The 26,274-nt window shown below is 42.6% G+C and overlaps 1 protein-coding gene across 10 annotated transcripts in view; it reads right to left on the bottom strand.

Moving 5' to 3' along the window:
- Positions 1–26,274, bottom strand: part of LOC117197037 (LIM zinc-binding domain-containing Nebulette) — a 250,838-nt gene that overhangs the window by 112,483 nt on the left and 112,081 nt on the right. For all 10 annotated transcript variants that reach the window (XM_049705571.1, XM_049705569.1, XM_049705568.1 and 7 more), the window contains exon 3: positions 13,376–13,460. In XM_049705571.1, coding sequence (XP_049561528.1) covers positions 13,376–13,460 — 85 coding nt within the window. The remainder of the gene's footprint in view (positions 1–13,375; positions 13,461–26,274) is intronic.

Genomic DNA, 26,274 nt, shown 5'->3' with positions numbered 1-26,274 from the left:
ACTGCGATGAAGAGTAGCTCCCGCTTGCCACAACTAGAGAAAGCCCTCGTACAGAAACGAAGACCCAACACAGCAAAAATAAATAAATTAATTAATAAAGTGTCTCAGATTGATGTGTTTAATACCTTCACAAATATTTTCATTATATGACTTTATTTTTTTTCCCCAACTTACCCCTAACATCCAATTTTCTCCAAAAGTAACACTAAGTTTTGCTTCCCTATTTTCACAGCCACGATCCTGATTCAGCCTCCTCACTTCCTCACACGGGAGTTCTTTCATTTCTCCAAGCTCTGCATTTCATAAAATCCCTAGACCATGATTCTTCAACAGCTTTTACACTACCCTGATTGAGGACCTCATCATTTCGTTCCAAAGCCTCTCCACCCTCCAGAGCACAGACTCCCCTGACCGACTGCCCACACCCTCCAGCTGACGACTTTCGGATGGAGACAGCTTCATGGGTTACACTCATGGCTTCCTCGCGTCTTGCTCCTGTTCAGCTGTCTCTCTACAGTGTCATGTGCCTGCTCTCCAACACCTCCCCTATTCCACCATCACTTCTTTATGTCGTCTTCGCTAGTATTTGTTGAAAGAACCTTTTGTTACGGAACCATGTCAGCGCGTGCACATGTGAACTACCTTCTGAATTAGATTGTTCTTCAGAGGCAGAAACTATGACTCTTCTTCTGTGTGCCTCGTGGTATCTAATACATAGCCCCGAAACCAACTCTACTCAATCGATGATTATTGATTGAGGGGTGAAGTCGTGGGTTTCTAGCATCGACTCGGATCGTATATATATCCTGCTGTGGAGATAAAAGGTTCCCAGACAAGGCCTTTCTAATCAGAACAGTACTAAGGTTGTTGTCTATACAGGTACAATCACATGAGGAATGTAGGAAAACAGTCACTCAGTTCTGCTTTTCATATGAACTAGCCTTTGCTTCAGTTATTTTGACATTTTAGATAAAAGGACTGGGGAAGAAACCCTGAGTAAAGGGATAAATCTTAGATATCTGAAAAACACTTTCAGTTCTTGATTCTATTACGATTATTTATAAATAAACCAGAAGTAGCCCAAAGAATCAAGAATTCCAAAACATTTACATCATGTGTGCAAATCGTGGTTTTACTCCTGTCGTTACAAACAACAAAATGCATCGTAACCTGAAATTCTCTCTTGTGTGTATGTATATACTGACTCTGTTACATTAAAGACATTTGAATTTGACCATCAGATTGTTGATTTTTCAAACCATTCTAGTCTTTTTCTGATCTACATTGATTTCTTTACATTCAGAATGAAATTGTGTGTGTTCAGTAGTGACACTATGGTCTGAAAGTTTCTCTTCATAAAATCTCCTCTAAAATGCAGACATCACTAATGAACAAAAAGAGGAAAATAAAAAGCCATTTTGATATTAGAAAAATGTCTGTAAGAGTATCTGCTGAGTCAAATACCTAAATGTCCTAAAACTGAATTAAAGCATCCCTTCTCCTGTCTATGTTCCCTGGACTTGCATCCTAAGCACTGGCATAAGCTTTCAGAAGCCTGGCAGCAGCACACGATCCCAAGTATCCTGCCTGACAGACGGAGGTCAGTCCATCTGAATGAGAAACCAGTGAACGGGGACCAATTTCCACATGGCACAGTATCTAAGCTTTCCACACCACGTGGGAAAGAAGTCCAAGGATATGGAAAAGTCTTGGTAAAATTCTGGGGAAAGACGCCAGGAAGGCTCATTATTTGAAGCAAAATCTGATGGCACTGGCTCTCAAACATTAACGTGCGTGAGACTTCCACGGGGCACTTAGTAACGCTGTGGACTTCTAGGCCTCCCCCTTAGTGAGTCTGGGGCCAGCTCCACAGGTAAGCATTTTCCACATGCTCACCAGGTAACTATGATGTGGGAAACCACCATTTTGAGAGACAATGATCTACAGGAAGCACCTCATACATCTTTTTCCTTTAAAGTCCTTTCAGTACTATCCTCTCTAGAGGTCTTCAGGCATCTCTGAGGAAAAGGTGGAGCATTAGGCAGTAGGTCATTTAATGGAACAAAGAGAAGGAATGTCAAGATCCTACTCCAAATTCTTAGGTTCTTACTGACATGAGAGCAGCATCTATGCTCTCGACCCTACACACCCACAAGCAGATAAATGACAGATTGGGGGGAGGAAGTTCAAATGCAGCTGCAAACAGTCCCTGAGTTGTGTACACACACACACACACACACACACACACACCCCTTAGTTCTTTGAGTCTTCCCAGCACAAAGCCTAGTACATGACATAAAACAGACATCCAACAAACATTTGCTAAAGACTAAATAACTTTAGAGAAGTGAGTCACAGGAAATCCACCCAATAAGTCAGCAGGGAGATCGCAGGCTGGCCATATTGGCCTAGTTAGCCAAACAAGACTGAACTGGGAAGCCCCAGTGTCACTGGCTGTGAAAGAAGTAAAAGAATGGAATGCTAAATACATACAAGCAATTATGTCTCTGAGTCATTGTGTTCTTTCTTCTCACATATACCCACCAACATACAGATAATAAATAGAGATAGACAGAGACAGACAGATAAATAGATAATTGCATAAAAATGCATTCATGCCATCATAGACATCTTTTAAATTATTTTAACCATTTTTCCCCTTCGTTTGGCTCACCATGGATAAGCCCCCAGAACAAATAAATGCTAACACCCTAGTGCATACTACTTCATATTTTTCTCCCCACACATATAATCTTAATCAGACATATGCAAAGACATAGATATGCACACACATGCACAGAGGGAGAGTCTTGTCGTTTATACACTTTTCTGTATCTAAATTTCTCACTGAGTAATACCACATGGACATCCCAAAGGCATCTGGTTTACCTCTATCTCATTCTTTTTAATGGCCGCATAGTATTCTGTGGTCTGGGTTATCATAATTTATTCTACTATTTGTTGATGGGCTTTCATTCAGTTTCCAGTTTTTTGCTGCTACAAACAATGCTGACCTAGAGATCCTTGACCATATGCCTCATATGCTGATATTTCTGTTTCTACAGGAGAAATTTCCAGGAGTGGAACTGCTGGATCAAAGAGGGCACGTATTTTTAAGGTTTAACAGTTGTCGCTAGATTGCCTTCTTTAAGGCAGTAACATTTCACGTTTTCCAAGACAGTTAATATTTTAATCAAGATAAATTTGTGCTTAGAAGGCAGGGAATCCATAACCTCTGTGCCAATCCTCTAGCCTCTGCTAAACCTCTAAGTTCAGCCTATTTTTTCTCTGCTCCTCCCACTGGCTGACCTGACAACACCTTCTAAAACCTGGGACTCTGATGACCTTTGCTGACCCATGAACTCCCTGCAATTATATTCTAAAGTTGGCATATTTTTGCTTTTGTACCTTTTCCAAAGGAGAAGTTCAATGGCTTTCATCAAACTTCCAAAGGGGTCCGTGACCCAAAAAGGGTGAGGAGTCTGCAGGATAACAAGAGGATTGGGACATTGCTGATGACATGATTTAATTCTCCTGATGATAACCCCCCCAAAAAAGTGGATTTTATTGGAGAAGCTTTCCTGTGTCCATGAAACAATCAAAAACATTCTATCCACATTATCTTAAGAAGGAGCAAACTCTACAAAAAGTTTACAAAAGGGCACGGGTGCTGGGGAGTTATTTCCAAAACCAGTTAAAAGATCATTTCTTCCCCAATACATAGTTTCTCAGAGCAGCTGGTATTTGATCTATGTAAAGGGAAAGAGAGTCCTTCCGGGCTTCCATTCGCAGAACGGGTAAACATTTCAGCGGGGAATGAGAGGGGAAAGCTACACAGAGCACAGAAAAAAATAACTGTTTGCAGAATTGGGGAGAATATCTTTTGAGGAAACTCAATAAACACCTCTAAGTCAGGGGTCGTGTTCCTCCCCAACGCTGCTGGCTTCTGTCCACACACACCTTCACCCCAAGAGCAGGCAGTGTCTGGCCAAAGGAGGTACTCAGTAAATGTAGATTAAACCAATAAATAATTGAAGCAGCTTTACACAGAATTAAATTACAAGAAGTACATGTGGGTCCTTAAATGAGATTTCTTTGCTAGTAAAGGTCTGAAATCAAAACACCTTGATTTTTCTTGATTTGTAATTAACGTCAAGAAAAACTTCGAAAAGCATCTGTCTGCTTTGCAATTAAGTATCTAATTCTTCATTCCCATAAGACTCCTGGTTTTCATGAAATTATTTTCTTTGTTTCTACTTCATTTCATACATTATCACCCGTATCATCAAATGGTATAAATATAGTCCTGACAATTGCTTAGCCTGGTTATTAAGTAATAACTGTTACATTAATAAGATCTCTAGCTTCTAGTTTAAAATTTAAAACAAAGGATAAAGAAAACAGCTATTAAAAAAACATTAAATTAATTAAGAAACTACAGAGAGAGTAAGGCCCATCAAAACAGGTAAAGCTTTAACGACGTCTCTGCTCGTTATATTGTGAAATGAGTAATCTGCCCTCTGGAATAGGTGATATTTTGAAAAAGATCTCATTACCTCACTTCCAGAAGTAATACCATCTCTGTTACACTTTTTCACCTTAGCTATTTCCTAAAACATATGGAATGACTAAAAGACACAGGAACTGCAGAGCTAATTTACATGATGGGAACTAAGATTGCAAATGGTGCAGCTGTTTCAGTGTCCGGCAGTGAATTAAATCATACTTAGCCATCGATAACAAAAGAGAAAAGATACTTCACGTTTTCTCAGTCTTTCAGATTTTCAAGGAGACTATTTTCTGAACATTGTCTCTCCAAGTTAGCTTTATTATATTATTATATGTATGTATATATATATATGTATGTGTGTATCTGCATATTATACACAGATGTATATACATGTGTAAACATATATGTACAATGTGCATTACATGCATATACACACATACAAACATTTTATATGTATTATATGTAAAAATATATATAGTATATATACATACCTAAGACTTTAAGCAATGTTCCTGTAGAGAATAAAATCTTCTAGAATGGAAAGTTCTCTCAGAGCCTTGGAGATTATCCAATTCTAAGGAAATCTTGCAAAGTACACAGAAGAAACACAGTTAAGATGTACTTTCATTTTAATTTTAATAATTTATAAGCATTATAGCCATTCTAGAGATAAAGAAAAAAATCTGTATAAGGGCTCTAAGATTGTTTGTTTAATTAAAACTAGGATAGGAACCTTGGTTTCGCTATTCTTCACATCTTTAGTTTAAGCAAGAATGTGAAATTTGGTATATTTAGTTGCTTGGGCTCTAAAAGTACCGCACGCTTAGGAAGCTAAATCTGTATCTGAAGAGGCTTGTTCAACTTCCCTTAGAAGATATCTGCAGATTACAGATTCCCTTGAAATAAAGCCAATTTCATATAAATGGGAACTCAGAGTGTCAGTCAAACGGAGCTTTGACTTCCCTACTAGTTAGGATCAAGTTTGTGTCACCTTAATTTCTGATTTACTATCATCCTCATCCTTGACTTCACCAGAAATCAAGAGAGCTGAGGAGGGATGAAGGAAGGGAGGGAAATTCTAATTGCTCTCCTCACCCTTTAAAAAGTACAACCAATATTTTCGGAAGCTTAAGTAGAGATCTCATTTCAGAACACAACACAGGGCTTCCCTGGTGGCGCAGTGGTTGAAAGTCCGCCTGCCGATGCTGGGGACACGGGTTCGTGCCCCGGTCTGGGAAGATCCCACATGCCGCGGGGCGGCTGGGCCCGTGAGCCATGGCCGCTGGGCCTGCTTGTCCGGAGCCTGTGCTCCGCAATGGGAGAGGCCACAACAGTGAGAGGCCCGCGTACCGCGAAAAAACAAAACGAAACAAAAAAGAACACAACACAATGACTGTTACAAATGGAAGCTTTTTTAAAGAATGAAGCCATCATAGTCATCTTTCTGCACAGAATTTCTCGAGCCAGTTTCCATCTGTACAGGCCCACGGAGAACTCCGGCGGGAGGTCCTCCTGAAGACAGCGGACGCTATAAGCAAAGTTCTGAGATAACATGAAATGATAATTAGACCAAATAATTTCTGGCAAAAGAAAACACAGGTACTTGACAGGAGTTGAAAGATTCAGTGCACTAATCAGACCTACTGTGTGCTGCTGGCTACTACCAAGAGGACTTTTCTGAATCCGATATTGTACTATAAATTTGGTTTCGTTGCCTGATTCCATGCTGAGGCAGTGACCTCGGAGGGAAGCAAGCGTGAAGCGCTGGACCCAGGCCCACGTTCCCTCATTCTCTCCTCCAGCTCGTCTGACGTCGGTGGCCTCTCCCTGTCCTCGCGCTCGCTGGGCCCCTGCTGGAATCCCTGACGAAGCCTCTGGCTGGTGCCTTCTCCCGCGGCTCAGAAGGGCACCGCTCGCCGAGGTCCCACCGCTCTTCCCTGCCGCTCACCACCCCTGGCTCCCGGGGCCCATTATTCCTCGGTGGCACTGCCCCAGCCAGCTCCTCAGCGAGCACCCTCAGCATCGCTCTACTGCCTCTGCGCCGGAATGTCTGACCCCTTCTGCGCCACATGAGGGACTAAACTCCGGTTCTCTCCCTGCCCGCAGGCACACCGTGGAGCTGGCAGGGGCCGGCAGGATGCCTCGTGCGGTGGTCGTCTCTGCTTCTCGCTGCTCTCCACCGACCTGCCATGCCTCCCCCATCTTCCCAATGAGAGACTTCCACCGGAAGAGACGGGGCAGGGGCACGTTTCAGTCTCTGATTTTTTCCTGCCTTTTTTCTACAAGTTACCATAGCCAGAAGGAAGGATAGGCGTCCCCCTCACCTGGGACCATATTCCCTCCTTCTCAAAGTGGGGTTCACTCTTCTCCCTCCTCTGGAGCCATAAGTGTGAGGTGGTAAAGCAGAACATGATTTATAGACGAGAAAGATGAAAAACACATTAATTTCATATTTTTAAAATAGTCTCTTCATCACAGCTGTTATATCCATGACCCCAGAGCCACAAAAAATTGACAGGCTATATATTCAAGTGCCTGATTAAAAGGACGAGTAATCTGGCTGTGGCCCACAGAATAATAACAAGTAGCCCATGGCCTGCCCACCCAGAGCACAGCACCTCCACCCTCTACCACCGGCTGTGGGCACGATGGGCAGGGAGGCGGGATGAGCTGGGAGGGCACCAAAGAACCACTCTGCTGGGACTCTGAGAACAGATGGAAAGAATATGGGTCATTTCAGAAGGGTTAGGAGTAGAAAACCAGGCCCCTGTGATGAAAGGCTCCGAAACTCCATCATGACACAGCAAATCAAAACATCTTGGTTATTTTGCTGTCTGTCACTCCTGACATTTTTGCCTCTTACATCATTTTATCCAGAAGTAAAACAGAAAAACAACCTGACTTGTGGGAGATGGTGGGGGTTAGAGTTAACATCTGCACAGCATGTTCTGTTCCCTGGAAGAAATGTGCCACACCAAGTGAATTAATATTTCTCCTTTGAAGTCCTTATTCATTCAGCCCTTCCTATATGTGAAACATAATCTCTCGTCACTTTCACTGCCTCAAAACCTTGAAAAGAAACATGCTGAAGCTTCTCCCTGTGAACTTTTACCTTTACATACATGAGGAAGCGCTTTTTGTGAGAAATAAGAAGCATCGCCCTCGGATCAAAATACGGCATCAAATGGTGAAAAATCAAAAGATGGGAGCTATAAAGCTGCCAAAATTAGGTTCAAAGAAGATGGAAAATTAAAAAGCAAATGTGAAAGGCTTCTTGTCCGAGATCCGCGGAATATAAGAATTACCAACGAAACACTATCTGGAGAGACGGTCTTCCTGTTTAGAAGTATGAGGTTGTCGCATGAGATAAGGGACGGTAAGTGGACCCAGCAAGGAGCAAAGAATCGTCAGCTAAGATCAGGAAATCGGAAAAAAAAAAAGATATGCGTTTAGAAATGGGATCCACCGCTGGGCAGGAGGCAGCAGGCCACTCTGAGATCCCATTATGTACCTGTCTGCAGAAAAGCACTCAGGCCTCCAACTCCCTGAAAATGTTTTTAAACATAATTAAGATACACACAGCTCTCTCTCTGCAGCTCTTGTTGCAATTTTGCCTATGTTCGTTAATTTTTTATTATCGCCCTCTCCCCCACTAGACCATAAATCCCCTGAGAGTGAAGGTTTATATGATTTTGCTCACTACAGCATCCCCAATATCTAGCACAGAATTTGGCATATCATTGGCTCTGGGTGGCAAATGAAATTCAGGTCAAATTTATGATCGGGTTGGGGCCTCTGGGATGAGATCTGACACATACACAGAGGATGCTCTCCAAAGGAGCTCTCCAGTCATCTTTAGACAATTACTGATGTTCCCTAGTCGTGGATCTGTTGCTTTGAAGGAAGTCAGTCCTCAGTGATACCTTATTAAAAAGCAACTACCACCTGAGAGGAGTCCTGCTTTAGGTAATAACTGAACACCGTACTGGCTGGTTAGATGACAGAGAGCAGAGAGAAAAAAAACCTGAAAATGGAAGACAGAATGAGGAGGTACAGAAAGGTACCTAAGGCAAGCCAGAAAGGGAATGCTGGTCACAGCCCTACCTCCTTGACCTTCCAGAGGTTTATATTAGACATGTGTCTTCATTCCTCCCGCAGATATGTGTAACTATTACGTTTCCCTATAAAAAAACCATGTCAACTTCTCACCTTACTACTGTCATATATCCTGTTCCCTGTGCGCCATGTTTTTTATGCCCCCAGAGAAACATGGAAAATTAAAAAAGAATTAACATAGGGCTTCTCTGGTGGCGTAGTGGTTGAGAGTCCACCTGCCAATGCAGGGGACACGGGTTCGTGCCCCGGTCCGGGAGGATCCCACATGCCGCGGAGCAGCTGGGCCCGTGAGCCATGGCCGCTGAGCCTGTGCGACCGGAGCCTGTGCTCCACAACGGGAGGGGCCACAGCAGTGAGAGGCCCGCGTACCGCAAAAAAAAAAAAAAAAAAAATTAACATAGATTACAAAATGAAAATGAAAACTCAAGATTCCAGAATAATCTGTATTCGATCCACCATAATTTTCAATTTCGTCTTATCAGCACTCATAAATCATACACACTCCATTTAAGAACCCAGGGAGCCCCAATTCTCCATTATTTTCAGCAGGATTGCAAACAGCTAAGCCAATCACATAAACAACCAAGTGGGAAAGTTAGCTAACGTTTTGTCTTTCAGCAGTGCTTTTCAGAACTCTGGCCTACAGAGGCCCAAGGCTTCCTAAGACATTCATCCCAAGGCCCTAGAGGGGGAGGATGGGGAGAAGCAGGGGAAACACCCCCTCCCCTTGCTAAAGCTACAACGGCCCTGTTTTGCTCTCTTTTCTATGAAGGCTTCCCCTCAAAATTCCATTTGAAGAACAATTTCCCCAGCTTTATGAAGTCCATAGACTCCTGATGGAAGGTACTCAAAGCACCTGCGCCTTTTCTGCCACAGCCTGAAAACAAGAAACACTTGCTACAACATCATGTGAAAATAATAAGTTTAAAAACTCTCTCTCCTAAGGGGGTTTTCACCTCACTTAAGTTTTTAAAGTTTAGGGGCTGCCCAACTTACAAAGAGTTTGTGTTCCAGAAGTTTAGTTTACCAGGCGAGGCTTTGGAACTCAAGGCTCACCTCCCCACAAAAACAAGGACATCACACTGGTCCCGAGGCATGCAGTGAAAGGCCGATGCCCCGCGGATGAAGTACAATGTTACTAATACCACTGGAAGGAAAAGTCTCCACTTTTGCCCCTTACGGTATGGGCCACTGTGGGCCAGTGGGGGCACCTAACCTCCAGTTATGCTATTTCTTTGAAGCAGTTCATCCTGTGAGATGTGATGGAAAGGGACCTAGGGAAGAAGGAATGCTTCCCCTCCCCCGCTTGTCTGCAGAGTTCCAGAGCCATCCACAGCCAGCACGGCCAGTGGCTGCCCAAGTGGACAGGCACCAGTTATTTGCAAGCTGGATAATGCCTGTAAGCCACCGCCTATCACCAGTTCTGAAAAGCTAACTCATGGTTTCCTTGTTTATTCTCCGGTATTTCGTATCATTTTATTATGACAATCGGCACCTAATATAGATCCCAAAAAAGTTTGAGAGGATCTAACACTCAGGCAAAAAAAAAAAAAAAAAAATGCTGGCTATGTTCATAACCCTCTGAAAAAGAAAGAGACCGAGACAGAGAAGAGAACAAAGGAAAAGATAACAATATGTAACCATAAATAACTTCCTAGGTTGGATTGAAGATTTATTTTTGTTTTCCCTTCATTTTGGCTCATTTGGTAAGCTAATGAACTAAAAGAAAAAACAGGAGTTTTAACCAACAATTCTAAAGGATTTCAGAATTTCAAAACTCGGAGTAATGAAGAGATTTGGCTCATTTAGCATCACAGGTTATCAAAACAAGTAAATAAAATTTTAATAGTCAATCTTCCACCAAAACTGTTGAGCTGTTCAGAATTCTTGGTATCAAAACTCAAAGGGAATGCTCTACCACAGAATCAAATCATTTAATATGCTAACATTAAATGATTTGCCAGTAATGAATGCTACCATTAGGGTAGATATCTTTCCATGTCTTTGCAAAGGTAGAAACACTCTGGAAGTATTTTAATCGCTCATGGAGAAGGAGAAGGAGAAAAAGGAGGAGGAGGGAAAAGAGAAGAAGAAGGGGGAGGGGAGGAAGGGGAGAGAGAGGACTTCTGCACCTGAGAGGAGTCCTTCTACCTTTACATACACTGCCCTATTGGCTTGTACTGAAAGTATCTGCTTACACATCTCCTTTTCTAGGTGCTCTCTGAGTAATGTGACCAGAGTACTGGTTGAGATTGTGGACACTTGGGGCTCACAGATCTAGGTTCTATTCCAAGTTCAATTCCTTGCTAAGTTTGAAAGGGTGAGTTCTCTAAACTCTCTAAAGGTTGAATGCTTCATCTAAATAGGGATAATAATAAATACCTGCCTCACAGGGCTGTTTGAGAGGAAATGAAATAGTACCTGTAAAATTATGTGCCCTGAATACAGCAAGATTGACGATAATGATGATGATGATGGTGGTGATGCTTTCCCCTCCCCCGACACCTAGCACAATTCCTTGTACATAGTAAGTAGTCAACACGTGTTTCTTGAGTTGAGTTGAATTTGCCCATGCCATCTGTCTGATGAAGTCCTACATTTTCTTTCTGAAGGAGATGATTTTTGAGCAAAATTTTACAGAAAATCTAATGCCTTCACCTGACCACTGCCTGGAGACCCCATAGCGCGTTGTGCCCCTCTATGAACTCCTGTCCCACGAGCCCAGAAGCAAGTGTGTGTCTTCTGAAGTTCGCAGCTTGCTACCTACCTGAGGGAGAATAAAATCAGCCTTTCATGAAACAGTGACTCCTTTTTTCTTTGCCTTTCCAGAGGTCAGGCGTGTGGTGGGAAAACAATAAATGCTTGTTCCTGGACCAAGGAGACGACACCTATAACCACTAACTGAACCCAAAGGGAGCGGTGTGCTCTCTAAAGGAAGGAGATAAGGGTTCATATCAGATCCTCTGTCAACCTTCAAGGCTCCACTCAGAGCCCCCCACCCCCACCCCGCCAGCATGAAGCATAACCAGACCAACCCATACTCGCCCCCCCATTTCTGAGTCCTTATTTTAAATTAAACATAGTTGCTCGAGGTGGGGGGGTGGTATGTTAGTCCTGTTTCCTCAGACACCCCGTGAACTCTGTGAAGAGAGGATTAACTAATTATAAATTCTATTGCACAGAACAAGGACATGTAACAGGCAGGAAACAGATATTTGATTGCTTGATTTAGTTCTGTTTTCCAATGTGCTCGAAGTACTTCTCCAGAATTACCTAATTAATCCTAACTTGATGAGAAGAAAGGCATATTGGAGCTGCACAGACAGGAGCCAAGTCCTGGCACCCTCCGCGGTGTGAATGAGCAAGGGGTGTTCTTGCTGGCTCTGCAATAGTGCCTCTCTTTGGCCGGCACTCAATTTTTTGAACTAATAGCTTAGCACACGGAAAATTAGCATTTTACATAAACCGAAAACTAACTGCCAACCAAGTCTTCATGGCGTTGTTAACCAACAGTAAACCCTACTCGGAGTTTTTTTTCTCTAATTAAGTGGACTGGGAAGTGGTCCCAAGTCCTCCAGAAAGAGGATGGAGGGAACTACCATCTCCCCTGTGATCAGATAAACCCGCGTGGAAATAATTAGATCCGTTGCAACTGAGAGCTGACTACTCTCATTACGAACAGCTACAACTGACATTTTCAAAGAGTGTGAGCTAGACACCTCCCTCCTTCACGAAGTCTACTCTTCTCCTTTTTCACGTCGAGGATTCTCAGGGACCATGGTACTCATAATCAGCCTCCACAGTCATACAATCTTTTTTTTAACTTTTCAACATGCTTTCACACCTAACTACCTATTTGACACCTGCAGCCACCCTCAAGACAGGTAGACAAGATCAGATAGACTGTCTCACTTTACACCAGCACCAAGAATCCCAGTGGCTGGCCCAAGGCCACAACCAATGAACAGCGGAAAGGGGACCTCAACTCAGCCTTCCCTCCCCGCTCCTCAGTGTTACTTTACCTCGCCGCTGACCAGTGGGCTGCCATGAGGCTGCCCAGCACACACGCTGAGGACTGCTCGGCAGTCCTACACCGTGGCCGGCAAGAGAACTTCTCTGAAAGAGAGCACCCTAGGTTTCTCAAGAAGAAACGGGGTGTCCCTGAAGAAAACACTGTCATTCAAATCCCTAGTCTTAACCGATGTGTTTCGCCATATTGAAAGCACGTTTCCATCCAAAATGGTTGACTGGGAGCCAATCATGGTGTTCTAATCTTTGTTCATGCTGTCAGTGTGACATATGAAAGAAATATGAATAAAGTGACAGGATGAAAACAAAGCTAGTGGTTGGTGTGAGATACACAGACAGGGTGTTAGCCCCACACTCACTGCAATTGGGTCAAGTTAACACCTCTTTTCTCCCCTACATATGCAGTGTGGAAAAGCTATTTATAAAATGTTTTTAAATATTTAGGACCAAATAAATCAATATTGTTGGGAAACACTTACTCTGACCAGAACTCATTTACTCGCCCTAGTCCCTTGTGGATAACAGAACCGAGAATATCAGGGTGATCCAAGACCGGGAATAAAATAGACACTCAGCGCTTCTGCCCGGTCTGCCCACCCAGGCCCGCTTTCGGTCTGCACACCGGCTGGTGACCTGGCATGAACAGTACGATGACCGAAGAGCGGCCTTGTGAATAACATTTAGAACGAATGTAACAAAAATAGGCCTTTCAGAAATTACCTGACTCTGCAATTCACTTTGCTGTTTCAGGCGAAGATTTTCAGGTGTATCTGCCACCGTGGTGAAGGACTGCTTTGGGTAGTGTCTGCGGAGAAATTTTTTTAAAGAACATAATTAAAATACTGTGACACAAAACAATACTTTAACACCAGTTGTTTTATTCTTCCCTTCTGTCCCAATGGAAGAGGTGTCTCTCCTCTTAGCCAAGGCCACCTCTCTGTTATTATTCTGGGTCCCAAGCCCTCCTCCGTTCTCATGACCCTCTATGACCCACCTATCCCCACTGTCTGCCTACGCTTTCACCCTGCGCTTCTCTATTCTATGAGCTACATCCCGTCAGCACCCAAGCGCACTCAAGGCTCCCCTGACTTCTATCCCTCCCTCCACCCACACTACTCCAGCATGAGGTCCTAGAGTCTGTTCTCTCCTTCAGCCAAACTTCCTTACAAAGAGGACTAAGCTCACTGTCTCTGCTCATCTCTTCCAGCTCTCTCCTCAATGCTATGCATCCTAGCTCCTGTTTCCAGACGTTTCTCTGGTTAAAGCTGTAATGGCTTCCTGCAGCACAGAGGAGCCAACAGACATCTTTTGGGCTTCCTCTTGCTTAGCCTCTCCTCCATCCTCTTCCTCGGTGTCTTTGTCCCCACACACTCCTGGCCAGCTTCTCCCCTCCTAGCTGTTCCTCCTCTGCCTCCTGGGGGCTCCCCTCTGCCCATCCTCCTTCAGGGTTCTAACAGGCTTTCTTCTCTTCTCAGCGTACGCCTGGGTGATCGCCGGGGTGATCTCACTCATTCCCACAGCTCTGGGTACCCCCTCTATGCCTGCTCATCACTTCCAAATCTACATCTCTAGCCCAGCCTTCCCTCCTGAATTTCAGAGCCACTGGTACTTCCACTTGTGCATACCCCATATTCACCACACATCCAGTCTGAAATCCAACAGTCCATCATCCCACCACAATCCCACAACGATTTCTTCCCCGTGTATTCTCTTTCATTTATTAGCGCCCAGTTGCCCACACTAGAAACCTGGGAGTAATCTTGACTCCGCACACATCTCATCAGTCCATCACCAAGTCTATTGATTTTATCTCCTAAACATGTCGATTATATTTACTTCCCTTCGTCTCCACTGCATTTTTTCATTGTAGGCCACGTTTACCTTTTAGATAACTACAACACGTGCCAGACTTGCCCTTCTAATCCAACTCGTCAAAGCAAACTTTCCACAATGCCAACCTGATCACCTGACTCCGCTGAGTAAAACCTTTCCATGGCTTCCCATTGATCCAAGAAAAAAGTCCAGCCTCCTGTCCCCCAAGGCCCCCACGATGAGCCTTCTGCAGACTTCTCGCTCACATCCACACTCTGGCTGAGAAGTTCACCCCTCTCCTTCCCACCTCTTCCCCTGCATGCTTTTCCCCTGCATGCTTTTCCCTGGCCTGGAACACCCCACTTCTCTGGCTAACTCCTCTTTATCCCTTAGGTCTCGCCTTCGATTTCACTTTCTCCAGGAAGCCTTTCTGGTCTCACAAATGTGTCCTAGAATGTACTTTCTGTCCCATTATAATTTTTTTCGTATTCATTTGTATGTTCCTATTGACATGTCTCTGTCTCACAGTACAAGGAAACTTCCGCGGCCGCAAGAACAGGCTATCTTGTCCCTTGTCAGAGCACATTCAGCACCTACCAGCATCTGGCTCATATGACTTCAATAAATATTTGTGGAAAGAAGAATAGAAGGGAGGGAAGGAGGGAGGGAGGGAGCAGGGTATGAGAAAGAGGGGAGAGAAGAAGCCATATGACCACAGTGCATGTCAGGCTACAGAAAGCTTCACCGCATTACATCATACATAATGACATATATGCAAACACACAAACCCTCCTGGTGGTGGAGTCATGGCGTCTACTCCCATGTGTGGTTAAGAGCACCAGCGACTGCCTCTGCTCCCCATGCCCAGCCAGCACGGAGGGTACATCTCCGGCTGCTGTGACTCTATCACCACAAAAGCTGTGGAGCTCAGAGCTGTCCCTCAAAGAGCCCCCACTCCCTGTTTCCTTCTCCCTGGCCCCTCTCCTTGGTGATGTCCACCCTCCAAGTCTTCCTGTGGTTTCTCAAAAGTCCTCTAAGCCTCACTATTTCACCATAATTTTCTTGCCTTCTTAGAGCAGATACAAACCTAATTTAAATTTTTTCATGATAACTCAGGGTCATCTAAATAGACATTATCAGATCATGATACAAAGCAGGAGTGCTTTCAAAGTTTACAAAGGTTGGGATGGCCTAAATCCCATGAGATTGTTGCACTTTTATGTCTGTTGGACTGGCAAACAGATCATTTCTCACACACAGCAGTTGGCCTTGCACAGCCTTCTTCCCTTCTGGTTTCCTTCTTCTATCCCAGGGTAAGCAACTAGAGAGTAGTCAAGTTTAGTGAAATGTTGGTAAAACTAGAGTTACTGGTTCAAGTGAGGAAGCTGTAATAGGCAAGGTGTCTCCCTCTCCGTATCCTGAAGTCATAGACTTCGTGTCAGCCACACACTCTGGGGGCTACTTCTTTTTCTTTTTAATTTATTGAAGTATAGTGGACTTACAACATTTTATTACTTTCAAGTGTACAACAAAGTGATTCGATATTTTTATAGATTACTTGGGGGCTACTTCTGAACTGTGCTCCAGACAGGTGAAGCTGGGCAGACAATTTCAGTGTGTTTTAGAATGTTTGCAACTCAATCTTGGAAAGCTGAACTTCACTGGACTTTAAAATGTAGCCATTATGTATGTATTGGTATATTTTAAAGCTAAAATAACAAATTAGCACTTTTTTCTTTCAAAATATATTCTGTGGAATAAAGTTTCACAGAGATTTTCAGGATTTCCACAATGTTTAATTCAAAAATGTTATGTATGTATTTTAACTACTTTTGAAACTATAATTAAAATCTACTCTCAAACATGTTACAGAAAGTTTAACCCGTTGAGACTGTACTATACTAACTTGCAGGTTAACTCAGTTTAGGGGCAGACTTTGAGGGGACAACCTTCTCCTGCCATTTACATTTAATTAAAAATTATGTTTAAAAGCTAAACATTACATTTTAAATTAAATATTAAACAGAATATTTAAGTAAACAGAATTTAAAAATTAAACAGAAGTTTTAATTAAACAGCATTCTAAGATGGAAAATTCAACTGTTGTGGGGGGGCAGGACATTCAATTTGCAATTGCTTCTCTGTATGTACATGAACTTGGCCCACACCAGGCAAAAATAATGTCTACTTGGATACTAACAAAACCTCACTTGCCACTCATATCTCCCATTTTAAAGTTATCATTTCATGAAAATAATCTATTCCCACCATTTGATTTTATAATGAGAAAAGGTGATAGATTTGAACTTACAAAATACATGCATATAAATAAAACACCACTTTAACACGTTTGATATTGGGAACCCATACTAAGTTCTATTTGGAACAAAGTTTTACACTGAAAAGAAAAACAAACTGAAAAGCTTCTGCTTTTTTCTTTCTTTCTTCCTTTTTAGAGGACATACTCTGCTCACGTGACGGCCGAAGCAACAAACTGACTGACATGCTGAGCAATTATACTGAGGACTACAAACAGATTGTAATACTTTGCACTTTTTCCAATATCCTTCCCAATCCTAAAATTTAATGATTTTGTAATAATGGGTAACATAACTTTCTCTGAAGATGCATAACAAGAAGGAACTATCCAAATTTTTGATCCAGAAGAAAAATTCAACTTAGTATCAATAACCACAATAAAAAATGCCGAGGAAAGGAAGAATTCATATCTGAAACTACTAGGAGTCATGAGCACTAAAATGGATTAAAACCTAAGGCTTTGGGGACCAAAGTTATCTTCAGAGCTAGCAAAATTCAAGTGAAGGACTTCCCTGGTGGCGCAGTGGTTAAGAATCCGCCTGCCAATGCAGGGGACATGGGTTCGAGCCCTGGTCCGGGAAGATCCCACATGTCGCAGAACAACTAAGCCCGCGAGCCACAACTACTGAAGCCCACACGCCTAGAGTCCGCGAGCCACAACTACTGAAGCCTGCACGCCTAGAGCCCGTGCTCCGCAACAAGAGAAGCCATCGCAGTGAGAAGCCCACGCACCACAACAGTAGCCCCCGCTCACTGCAACTAGAGAAAGCCCACATGCAGCAACAAAGACCCAACACAGCCAAAATTAAATAAATAAATAAATTTATTTTAAAAAAAAAATTCAAGTGAATAGGGTCTTGGGAAAAAGTGCCTAACAATCAAAAGAGAGTGGAATCGTCTCATGAGTTGGAACCATGAGACACAGAAGTAGTAAATGTAATTACAGACATGGCAGCACACACTATTTACATAAAAAATAATAATTACAACATCTGGAGAAACCTAATGAATGTTGCCAAACTGGACACATCTGAAAATCCTGGATTTCCATGTCCACGTAGCAATGTCCATCTAAACTAATCTGACGATATTCTGCTCTGAAGTCATAGTCTCAACTCCCACCCACTCACTGCCCCACCCATAAAAGAAAAACAGACCCAGAAATAAACTGAGGGCTCAGTGGTCCCTCATGGGATCACAGGCACAGAGAAGCAAAGCATTTTAAAACTAATTGACGGTACCATACAGTTAATTCTAGCTCTACACAAATACTGCATTTAAATGATTGTAGAAGTGTAGACACTTCCTAAAATAAGTGTCTTGAAAAAGAAAGCTCCAGGAAAGATGATTTCTTCACTAGGCTTAGAGGAAGAAGGACATTTTCTCCTTGTCCATATTAGGGGACAGAACTTGGGGCATAAGGCACGGGGGCATGAAAAAACACATGTTGAAAAGGAATCAGGAAAAAAGTAAAAAGAAAAAAACCCAAAAGATGGGGTGGATAAATTGGTACATTAAAATATTTCCTGGATAATAAAATATAATCATGGAACTATGACAAATAACACATTGGGAGGTGGTGGAAAGATCTGAAGAATATCGTGAAATGTTTAAGCATCAGAAACAGAAGCCTCTTCGCTGAAATATGCAGGAATTGGATGAAGCGTATGTGTCAAGATTAGGCTGACAGCTGCAACAAATCCAGGTTTCGATGAAATGCTACATTAAAGATAAATAGAAAGAGAAAGAAGATGACCACAGAAGACTACAACTGAAACAGCCAAGTTAGGCCACAGGAAGAGGGCTTCCCAATGGTTCATCCCTGTGAGATTCAGTTGACAAGAATACAGGAAAAGTTGTATGTAAACCAGGAGACCAGAGCTGGGCGGAGCGAGGAAAGCAGTGTAATAAGCGAATGGCCACCTCCACAGAGACAGTAATGAGACAGAACACTATCAGAGCAGAGCAAGAATCCAGAACCTCTCACTTTTTATCCAGAGCCCAGGGCTCACGAGAGCACTGCAGCCAAATGGCCCGGGTCTGGACCTGGCTTTTCCACTTACTGTGTGTCTTTGGCAGGTTTCCTAATCTCTCTGGCCTCAATTTCCTCATCCGTAAAATCAACACAATGATAGCACTTGTTAACGCTTGTTGCAAAATGAACACCTGTAAAGCATTTCAGTGTCTGGCTCATCAGGCACTCAATGAAATATCTATTATTAATAACAAAAAATATTATTGCTATTATTTCTACTATTACTTTCTCTTTGCTTTACTGCAAAGTGACTTACCCTCTGTGTCTCATTGCCTTCATCTATATAGCCTCTTGCTAGAAACACATGAAAGAGCTTTATAAATGGAAAACTACTCTAAGTGTGAGATATGAGCAAACCACTTAGCTATATAAAGCTAAGATCGTTATGAATTTATTTATTGTAAACCCTGTAGTAATACAATGGTTCTCAACCACTGTCCCTGGAGGATAGCTAGCAACAGGCGATGTCAGGAGACAGTTTTGGTTGTCACAACCGGGCGAGGTGGTGAGGAGACAGCTGCTATTGGCATCTAGAGAGCAGAGGCCAGAGATGCTGCTTAACATCCTGCAGTGCACAGGACGGCCCCCGCTCTAAAATATCTGCAGTACTGAGGCTGGGGGCCCTACATAATAGATCTCTAACATTATAAGAGGCCACCAAGTTTAAGACTGCTAGCTGTTTCCAACCGCTAGCTGTTTCAAGATTTTCCAAGAGATCTTCCAGAAAAAGACCAGAGATCTTTTTTTTTCATTCTCCCCTGCCTGGCAAGGTCAAATGGCCTGCCGTCTCCCTCTAATCCTGCGCCACAGTGTGGGTCAATGACGCCTGTCTGAGTCTCCTCCTCTCCAGCACTTAAGTCTACCCACCCTCTCCAGTTTTCTGTTTCTCTGACCACTGTTACAGTTCTACTCAAACTAGAAAATCTGAGAACAGAACTCAGGTGTCAAAAGCATTTATTATTATAGCATTATTTACTGATGGGCCCTGTGCAGAAAAGAGTAAATAGAGCAGGCCCAAATGCTATCTATGAAAAGCCAGCTTTCCAGGTTGGCCCTTGGCTAGTGTCTAAGAACTTGGATTCTGGGAGGGTTCCCAGCATCCCTAGTTGATAAGGGTGGAGCACTGTGCTTAAGCTGTTTGTACAAACAATAAGGTTGATGCAGAACACTTGCTCTCCTTCCGGGAGTCTGGAGTTTGGGTACATGCCAGGCAGAAGAGCCCCCCGGTAAGAACCCTGGGAGCTGAGTCTCTAACGAGCTTGAGTGGTTGGCAACATCTGACACGTGTTGTCACAGCTCATTGCTGGGGGAGCTAAGTGTGTCCCACGTGACTTTCTGGGCGAGAACTCTGGAAGCCCATGCCTAGTTTCCTCTGGATTCTGCCCCATGCGCCTTTTCCCTTTGCTGGTTTTGCTTTGTATCTTTTTGCCGTAATAAATCATAGTCACAAGTATGACTCTAGGCTGAGTCCTGGGAGGCCTCCTAGAGAATCATCAAACCTGGGGGCAGTCTTGGGGACCTTAGGCCCTCTTCTGCCTAACAACTTATCATTCATGAAAGAGGAACTGTATTAACATTTTTAGTATATTATCTCCTTTAAGAAAATGCAACTTTATCTCTTAAGCACATTGAAAAGGCAAAAGTTCTGACCTCGCGTTATTAAATCGACTCTTCAGTTCTGCCTTTCTGAGTCAGGTGAGGGCCTGATGACTTTTCTTTGGACCATCGTTTTATGCTCTGATTTTACCCAAGGAAGTAATTTTACCCAAGGGTCAAGATCATAACTATATTGGATAGTGGGGAGATGATAGAAGGTTTGAACACAATTTTAAGTATCTCCCAAATTAGAACAACTCCATTTTGTAGCAATAATGATTGTTTCACATCATTCAAAATTATCTTTAAAAAGTGAAAAATAAAACATTTTAAAATAACCAGGCCCTGAGAGAGATTACCACCACCAGGGTCGTCTATGAAGCTGCTTACAAAGGATGCAATGCAGCAAAAAAGAAAATTCCAGAAGGACAAGATGAAATGCAAAAAGGAATGGTAAGCAAATAAAATGCTAAATGCAATGCACCACACACATGCATACGCATACACACACCCACATACACACAACATTGTATGGAAAAAGACAGAGCTAGAACATCTGATAGTAAAATGAGAAGGTAGCATGAAAATAAAGCATTCTAAGGTCCTTCTGTTCTTCATGAGAAAGGTTAAGACATTACTGAATTTTAAACTGTGCTTAAATAAATGTGATAAAATTCTAAGGGTAACCACAAAGAATGGAAATATAACACATAAATTCAAATCCTATAAAAGGGAAAAATCACATTTTTTAAAAGTACCATAACTCAATAAAATTTAAAAAAAGAAAGAGAATAGAAACAAAAAGCAGCATAGAATAACAAGACAAATAGAAATTTAACAGTTGGGAGAAACAATTCAATAATCACAAAAATGTAAATGGCTTACATCTGCTAGCTAAAAGATCAATATATAGTCATATTTTTTAACTCCACTATAAAATAGCTATATTAAAATGAGACAAAATATACTTTTAAAGTAAAGGCATTATTAAGAATAGAGACACTATAGGGGCTTCCAAGGTGGCGCAGTGGTTGAGAGTCCGCCTGCCGATGCAGGGGACGCGGGTTCGTGCCCCGGTCCGGGAGGATCCCACATGCCGCGGAGTGGCTGGGCCCGTGAGCCGTGGCCGCTGAGCCTATGCGTCCAGAGCCTGTGCTCCGCAATGGGAGAGCCCACCACAGTGAGAGGCCCACGTACCGCAAAAAAAAAAAAAAAAAAAGAATAGAGACACTATATAGGGATGAAGGCTCAAGTCACCAAAAAAGGATCACCTTAAATGTAGATTTTAAAAAATATGTGTGTGTGTATATATGTATACACATATATATAAGGAGAGAGGGAGAAAGAGAGAGAGAGAGAGATTGTGTGCACATGCATGCAATATTAATGACAGGGAAAACTGGCATATTCACCAATATGGTGAGAGATTTCAACACCCCTCTCCCATGTATCGCTAGGTCAAGCAAACAGACACAAAATGAATAAATATAACAAATATGTGAAATACAGAATTTGTGACAATAACACTAGTAATGTCTCTCCACGGGGCGGTATTCAACCTATCTAATAACCAGCACATCATGGACACCCACCAATCAAAAGGGGTCTCAGAGCCGGCCCGGCCATGAACCACTGGCAGGACTCACCAGTGTGGACTGAGGACCACCAGTCTGCCTCCAAGGCAGGAAAAAGCAGGATGCCAACGTGAGCCATTATGGAATGACAGCAGAATCGTGAAAAGAAATGAAAACTGTCTCAGTTGTAATATCAACTCTTCATACGTGTATCCTGCCCCATAGTTTAGAGCTTCCCTGAGGTTGGCCGCTTTGGAGCCCAGATGTAGTAAGAAAAGGAAACAGCATGAAACTGGGGTGGGGACCGAGACAGGATGAGAAGGGAGGGGAAGAGAGAAAGAGAGAAAGACTTCTCTTTCCCAGGCTGGGATCTGCCATCACACACTAAACATGAGAAACAACTGCCAGACCTCCATGAAGAAGACGCATCCAGCAGGAGGGGCCCAAGGAGCCCCGTGCTCTGCACAGAAAAGTTTCTAACGGCAAAGGAGCAACAGGGACAAACGCAGCACCAGGACACACAGGCCAGGCACAGCTCTGAAAACTAGATCAGATCAGACCTACTCATGAAGGGATGGGGTCTCGGGGACGGTGAGATGGAGCTGCTTCAGACAGAAATAGGAACTGGTACATTTACATCTACAATGTGCTGTGCTCCCTCCAAAACTAAAATGTTAACAGATTTGTTTAAGGAAGACCTCCTCCATGGCCGAAAAAATCTGAACTGAAGCCAGTTCCAAACTGCCACGGGCCTTCCTTTGTAAATGCTTTTGCTGCCTAAGCACACTTTGCCAGACACAGCAGGGAGCTTCTCCTACCATTTCCTTTCCCACCTGGAAATCTCACGGGGCCTGAACACCCAAAGCCGCACACTGGGCTTCTTTACCTGGTTCTTCAAGGGCAAAGCATGTAGGCGCTCACATTCCTTGTCTCCATTTATACTTCTTTCTCCAAAAGAATGTCCTAAAACTCACGTTGATTGTATTGGAAGGTTTTTGTTTGTTAAAGAGCAATAATGGAAAATGGCATATTAGGTAAGAGAAGGAGAAGACCTGGAAGTTTTTTTCCTTTGAATAAAAGTTCCTGGGAAATTCCATACCTATTAATAATTTGCAAAGACCATCCTACTTTGGTTATCCTTTCAGATGTGTAAAATTGTATAAATTAGGAAATTCTCATAGCAAACGTTTTAAGACCTAGATGATAACACTGAGTAAAAACAATTCCACATTATTTCTACTAATATTCCAGTGTGAGTGCTGTCAGGGAAATTAACATCTAATGGGTAGAAGCATTTTAAGATAATATCTTTTTTACACATTGGGGTCAATCTGGGCATTTTCTACGTAATATAACTCCTTAAGTAAAAATTTGTTAGTGTATGATTAACACTATTCAACGTCAGCGAAAGACATATTATAATTTTACTCATGATATTCTTCCAGTATCTTCGAGTTCAACGTGCTTCTTTCACTCTCTTGCTATGTCACTGATGTGATGTCTCTTCATAGATTTCTCTCCCCAGCTGTCACCTCGTTCTTAATTCTACCACTAATCTTCCCTGCAGCACCTCCATAAACAACTCCCATATAATGCCACTGGTTGCAAAACATCCATTTTTATGATTTAAAAGAAGACGGTGAATTAGAGCAAGTAAATGGGGAGTGCTCTTCAGAAAGGAGGTTTACGAGAGCCGCTGGTAGATCACATAAAAGCGAAAAATGGATTATGATAATGTAGGCCTCCCGTACATGAAATACAAGCCCAGCTGAAAGGAGGTACAGAAAGCAAACCCCCCGCTCTCTAAAGGGCAGTCAATAACCTAACGATTTACCAAATTCTCTTTCTGTCTGTAAGGGTCAAAAACTTGCCACCCTCTGAATTACTTCCTCGGCGGGACTCCATCATAACCTCTATCGTGTGTTTACAAAGGAGGCCATGATCAAAGGGATTACACAGAAAACCAACCACACTATGAAATGCTTATCAGCTTTTGGAACATGTCACCTAGATTTTGAATTACTCTGTAAAAGGTGAGTAATTAACACACACACACACACACACACACACACACACACACACACACACACACACACACACACACACACACACACACACACACACCCCAGATGCTGTTTAAGAAAAATATGAGCTGGTAGAGGAGAGTCTGTGCCCGATACTGTTGCCGACATTGACCGTGGGAATGTATAAACAGGGGCACACGTGCAGCTGGGCAGCTCTGTGATTTGGGCCCAGGAACCACCAAAAGGTGCTGGTGACCAGAGCCAAGAGAACGCACGCAGATCTGGGACTCAAGCATCTGAGGCATTACCACAGTCTGAAAAATATTAAAAGCAGAGTTCCTAGGAAACCAGAACATTAGAAACACAAGAAAGATCACATTATCTTCCTTTGCTAAAAATAATAATAAATATAGTACCTATAGCAAATACTCAGTATCCGTAAAAATAATTATTTAAAGCCTAAAGAAAGAGGGGGAAGCATAATTCTGTTTTTTAGAAAGACCTACGCAAACCTAAAATGTGATATTATACCCAGCTGTGCATTTTGAGTAAAAATGTTATAGTCTCACAGAAAAATGTGTGGCCAAAACTCAAATCAAATATATTGTGGGAAACTAAGAAGAAGAGCCACTACCACTGGCATACTGGTCTATACTTCTTCGCCCATGTGTTACCGCCCACGTTCAGGGCAGACATCACCAATTCACACCACTCCTCCTGAAGGGTCTGGGAAAGACCCAACGTTCTTCTCAACACAGCACTCCAGGCAACCACCCGCCAAACATCCTGGACCACAGGCTAAATGTCCTTGCCCTCCACAGACTCTACTTATTTGACAATTTGCAGATCAGTTGTTTCCTAACTTTACAGGCTATGAAAGTAATATCGAGAATCTAAAAGCTATTTAACCATCGGCCTCCACTACGCAATTAGCGATATATTCTGGTGGAGCAGAGGAAGACTTCAACATACTTCAATTTGTTCAGTGCCAAACTGTGTACAATAATTCATTTGATATGGTTTCAGAACAGGCAGACTGGGGGAAAGCAAAGGGAACTGTACCAAAATTAGCATCTTTTACACCAGTGTGGGTTAGAGAAAAGGAACCCATAGTAGACAACATCACCAACATCACTTACGGTGGCCCTGCCTGTCCCCCTCTAAGCAAGTCACATTCCTTTCCTGGGTACCTCAGGCAGAGTCTAACCACAAAACAGATCAACTCTTCTTTAAATGTACTTTTTTCTGGCTACTGATGATACAGTAAACGAAAACCCAATAGGCCTGTACTGCTGCTGTGTTCAGTGCCCTGGATGAAGAGAAGGATGTGCAGCTTGAACCCTTTTCCTCACAGGTTAATGGCACAGGGAGAAAAGAGGGACTTTGTGAAAGGTCTGAATGAAATGCTCTATTTTAAAAGGAATACAGTTATTACCTTCAAAATTGTACACAGCTGCTTCAATATGTTTGACTTAAGTGACAAACCAAGCACCTCCCACCCAAAGTCCAATGGAAATACTTTTTAAATGTACATAAACACATATATAATAAATACATATATAAACATACAGAGAGAGAGAGAGAGACAATGTTAGTTGTTTAAAAGCACTGACTGTAGAGAGGAAAAAATTAAAGACACCTTAGCTGATAGTTAATGGATAGAGTCAAAACTGTTGACCAGATATAAGGGGACTCTGGAAATGTCAGCAGGGTCACCAGGCTATCTGAAAACCAGCCGGCTCCTTGGGCCCTTTCCCTTCTCCATTTACTCCCCATTCAGAGCATATTCCACTGGCAGGAGAGGTGGTCACCCAGGCAGGTATCATCAGTCTTATGGGCAAAAGTACGGCTTTGAAATTTTGAAGGAAAATAGTTTTATACTGTATCAAACTATGAGGACAAAAATATGACATTTTCAGTCAAGCCAACTCAAGTTTCCAACCTATGTGTTGGAATTTTTTTTAAATATTAAAATAGGACATTTTCCATAGTAACAAAAATTTTAAGATACACCAAATTCACTGGCAACTGAGAATGTGTTTTTAAAGCTCTGACTAGAGCCCACGGTAAGAAATGCATCTTACCCCACAGCCCAGTACACAAAGTGTATATAAAATGGAAGTTTCCAAACAATATAGACATCTGTTCTGCCTGATGATCTCTAACATTTTTCTACTTTGTTCTAGTAGATTCCTTTTTTTTTTCTTTAATGCTGGTCTCAGCCCACTAAGTCAACGTCCTAATCCAGGAATGGGTCCA

This window comes from Orcinus orca, chromosome 2, assembly GCF_937001465.1.
Source record: "Orcinus orca chromosome 2, mOrcOrc1.1, whole genome shotgun sequence".
Classification (NCBI taxonomy): domain Eukaryota; kingdom Metazoa; phylum Chordata; class Mammalia; order Artiodactyla; family Delphinidae; genus Orcinus; species Orcinus orca.
Note: the sequence above shows the minus strand (reverse complement) of the source record. Positions and strands in the feature narration are given on the sequence as shown.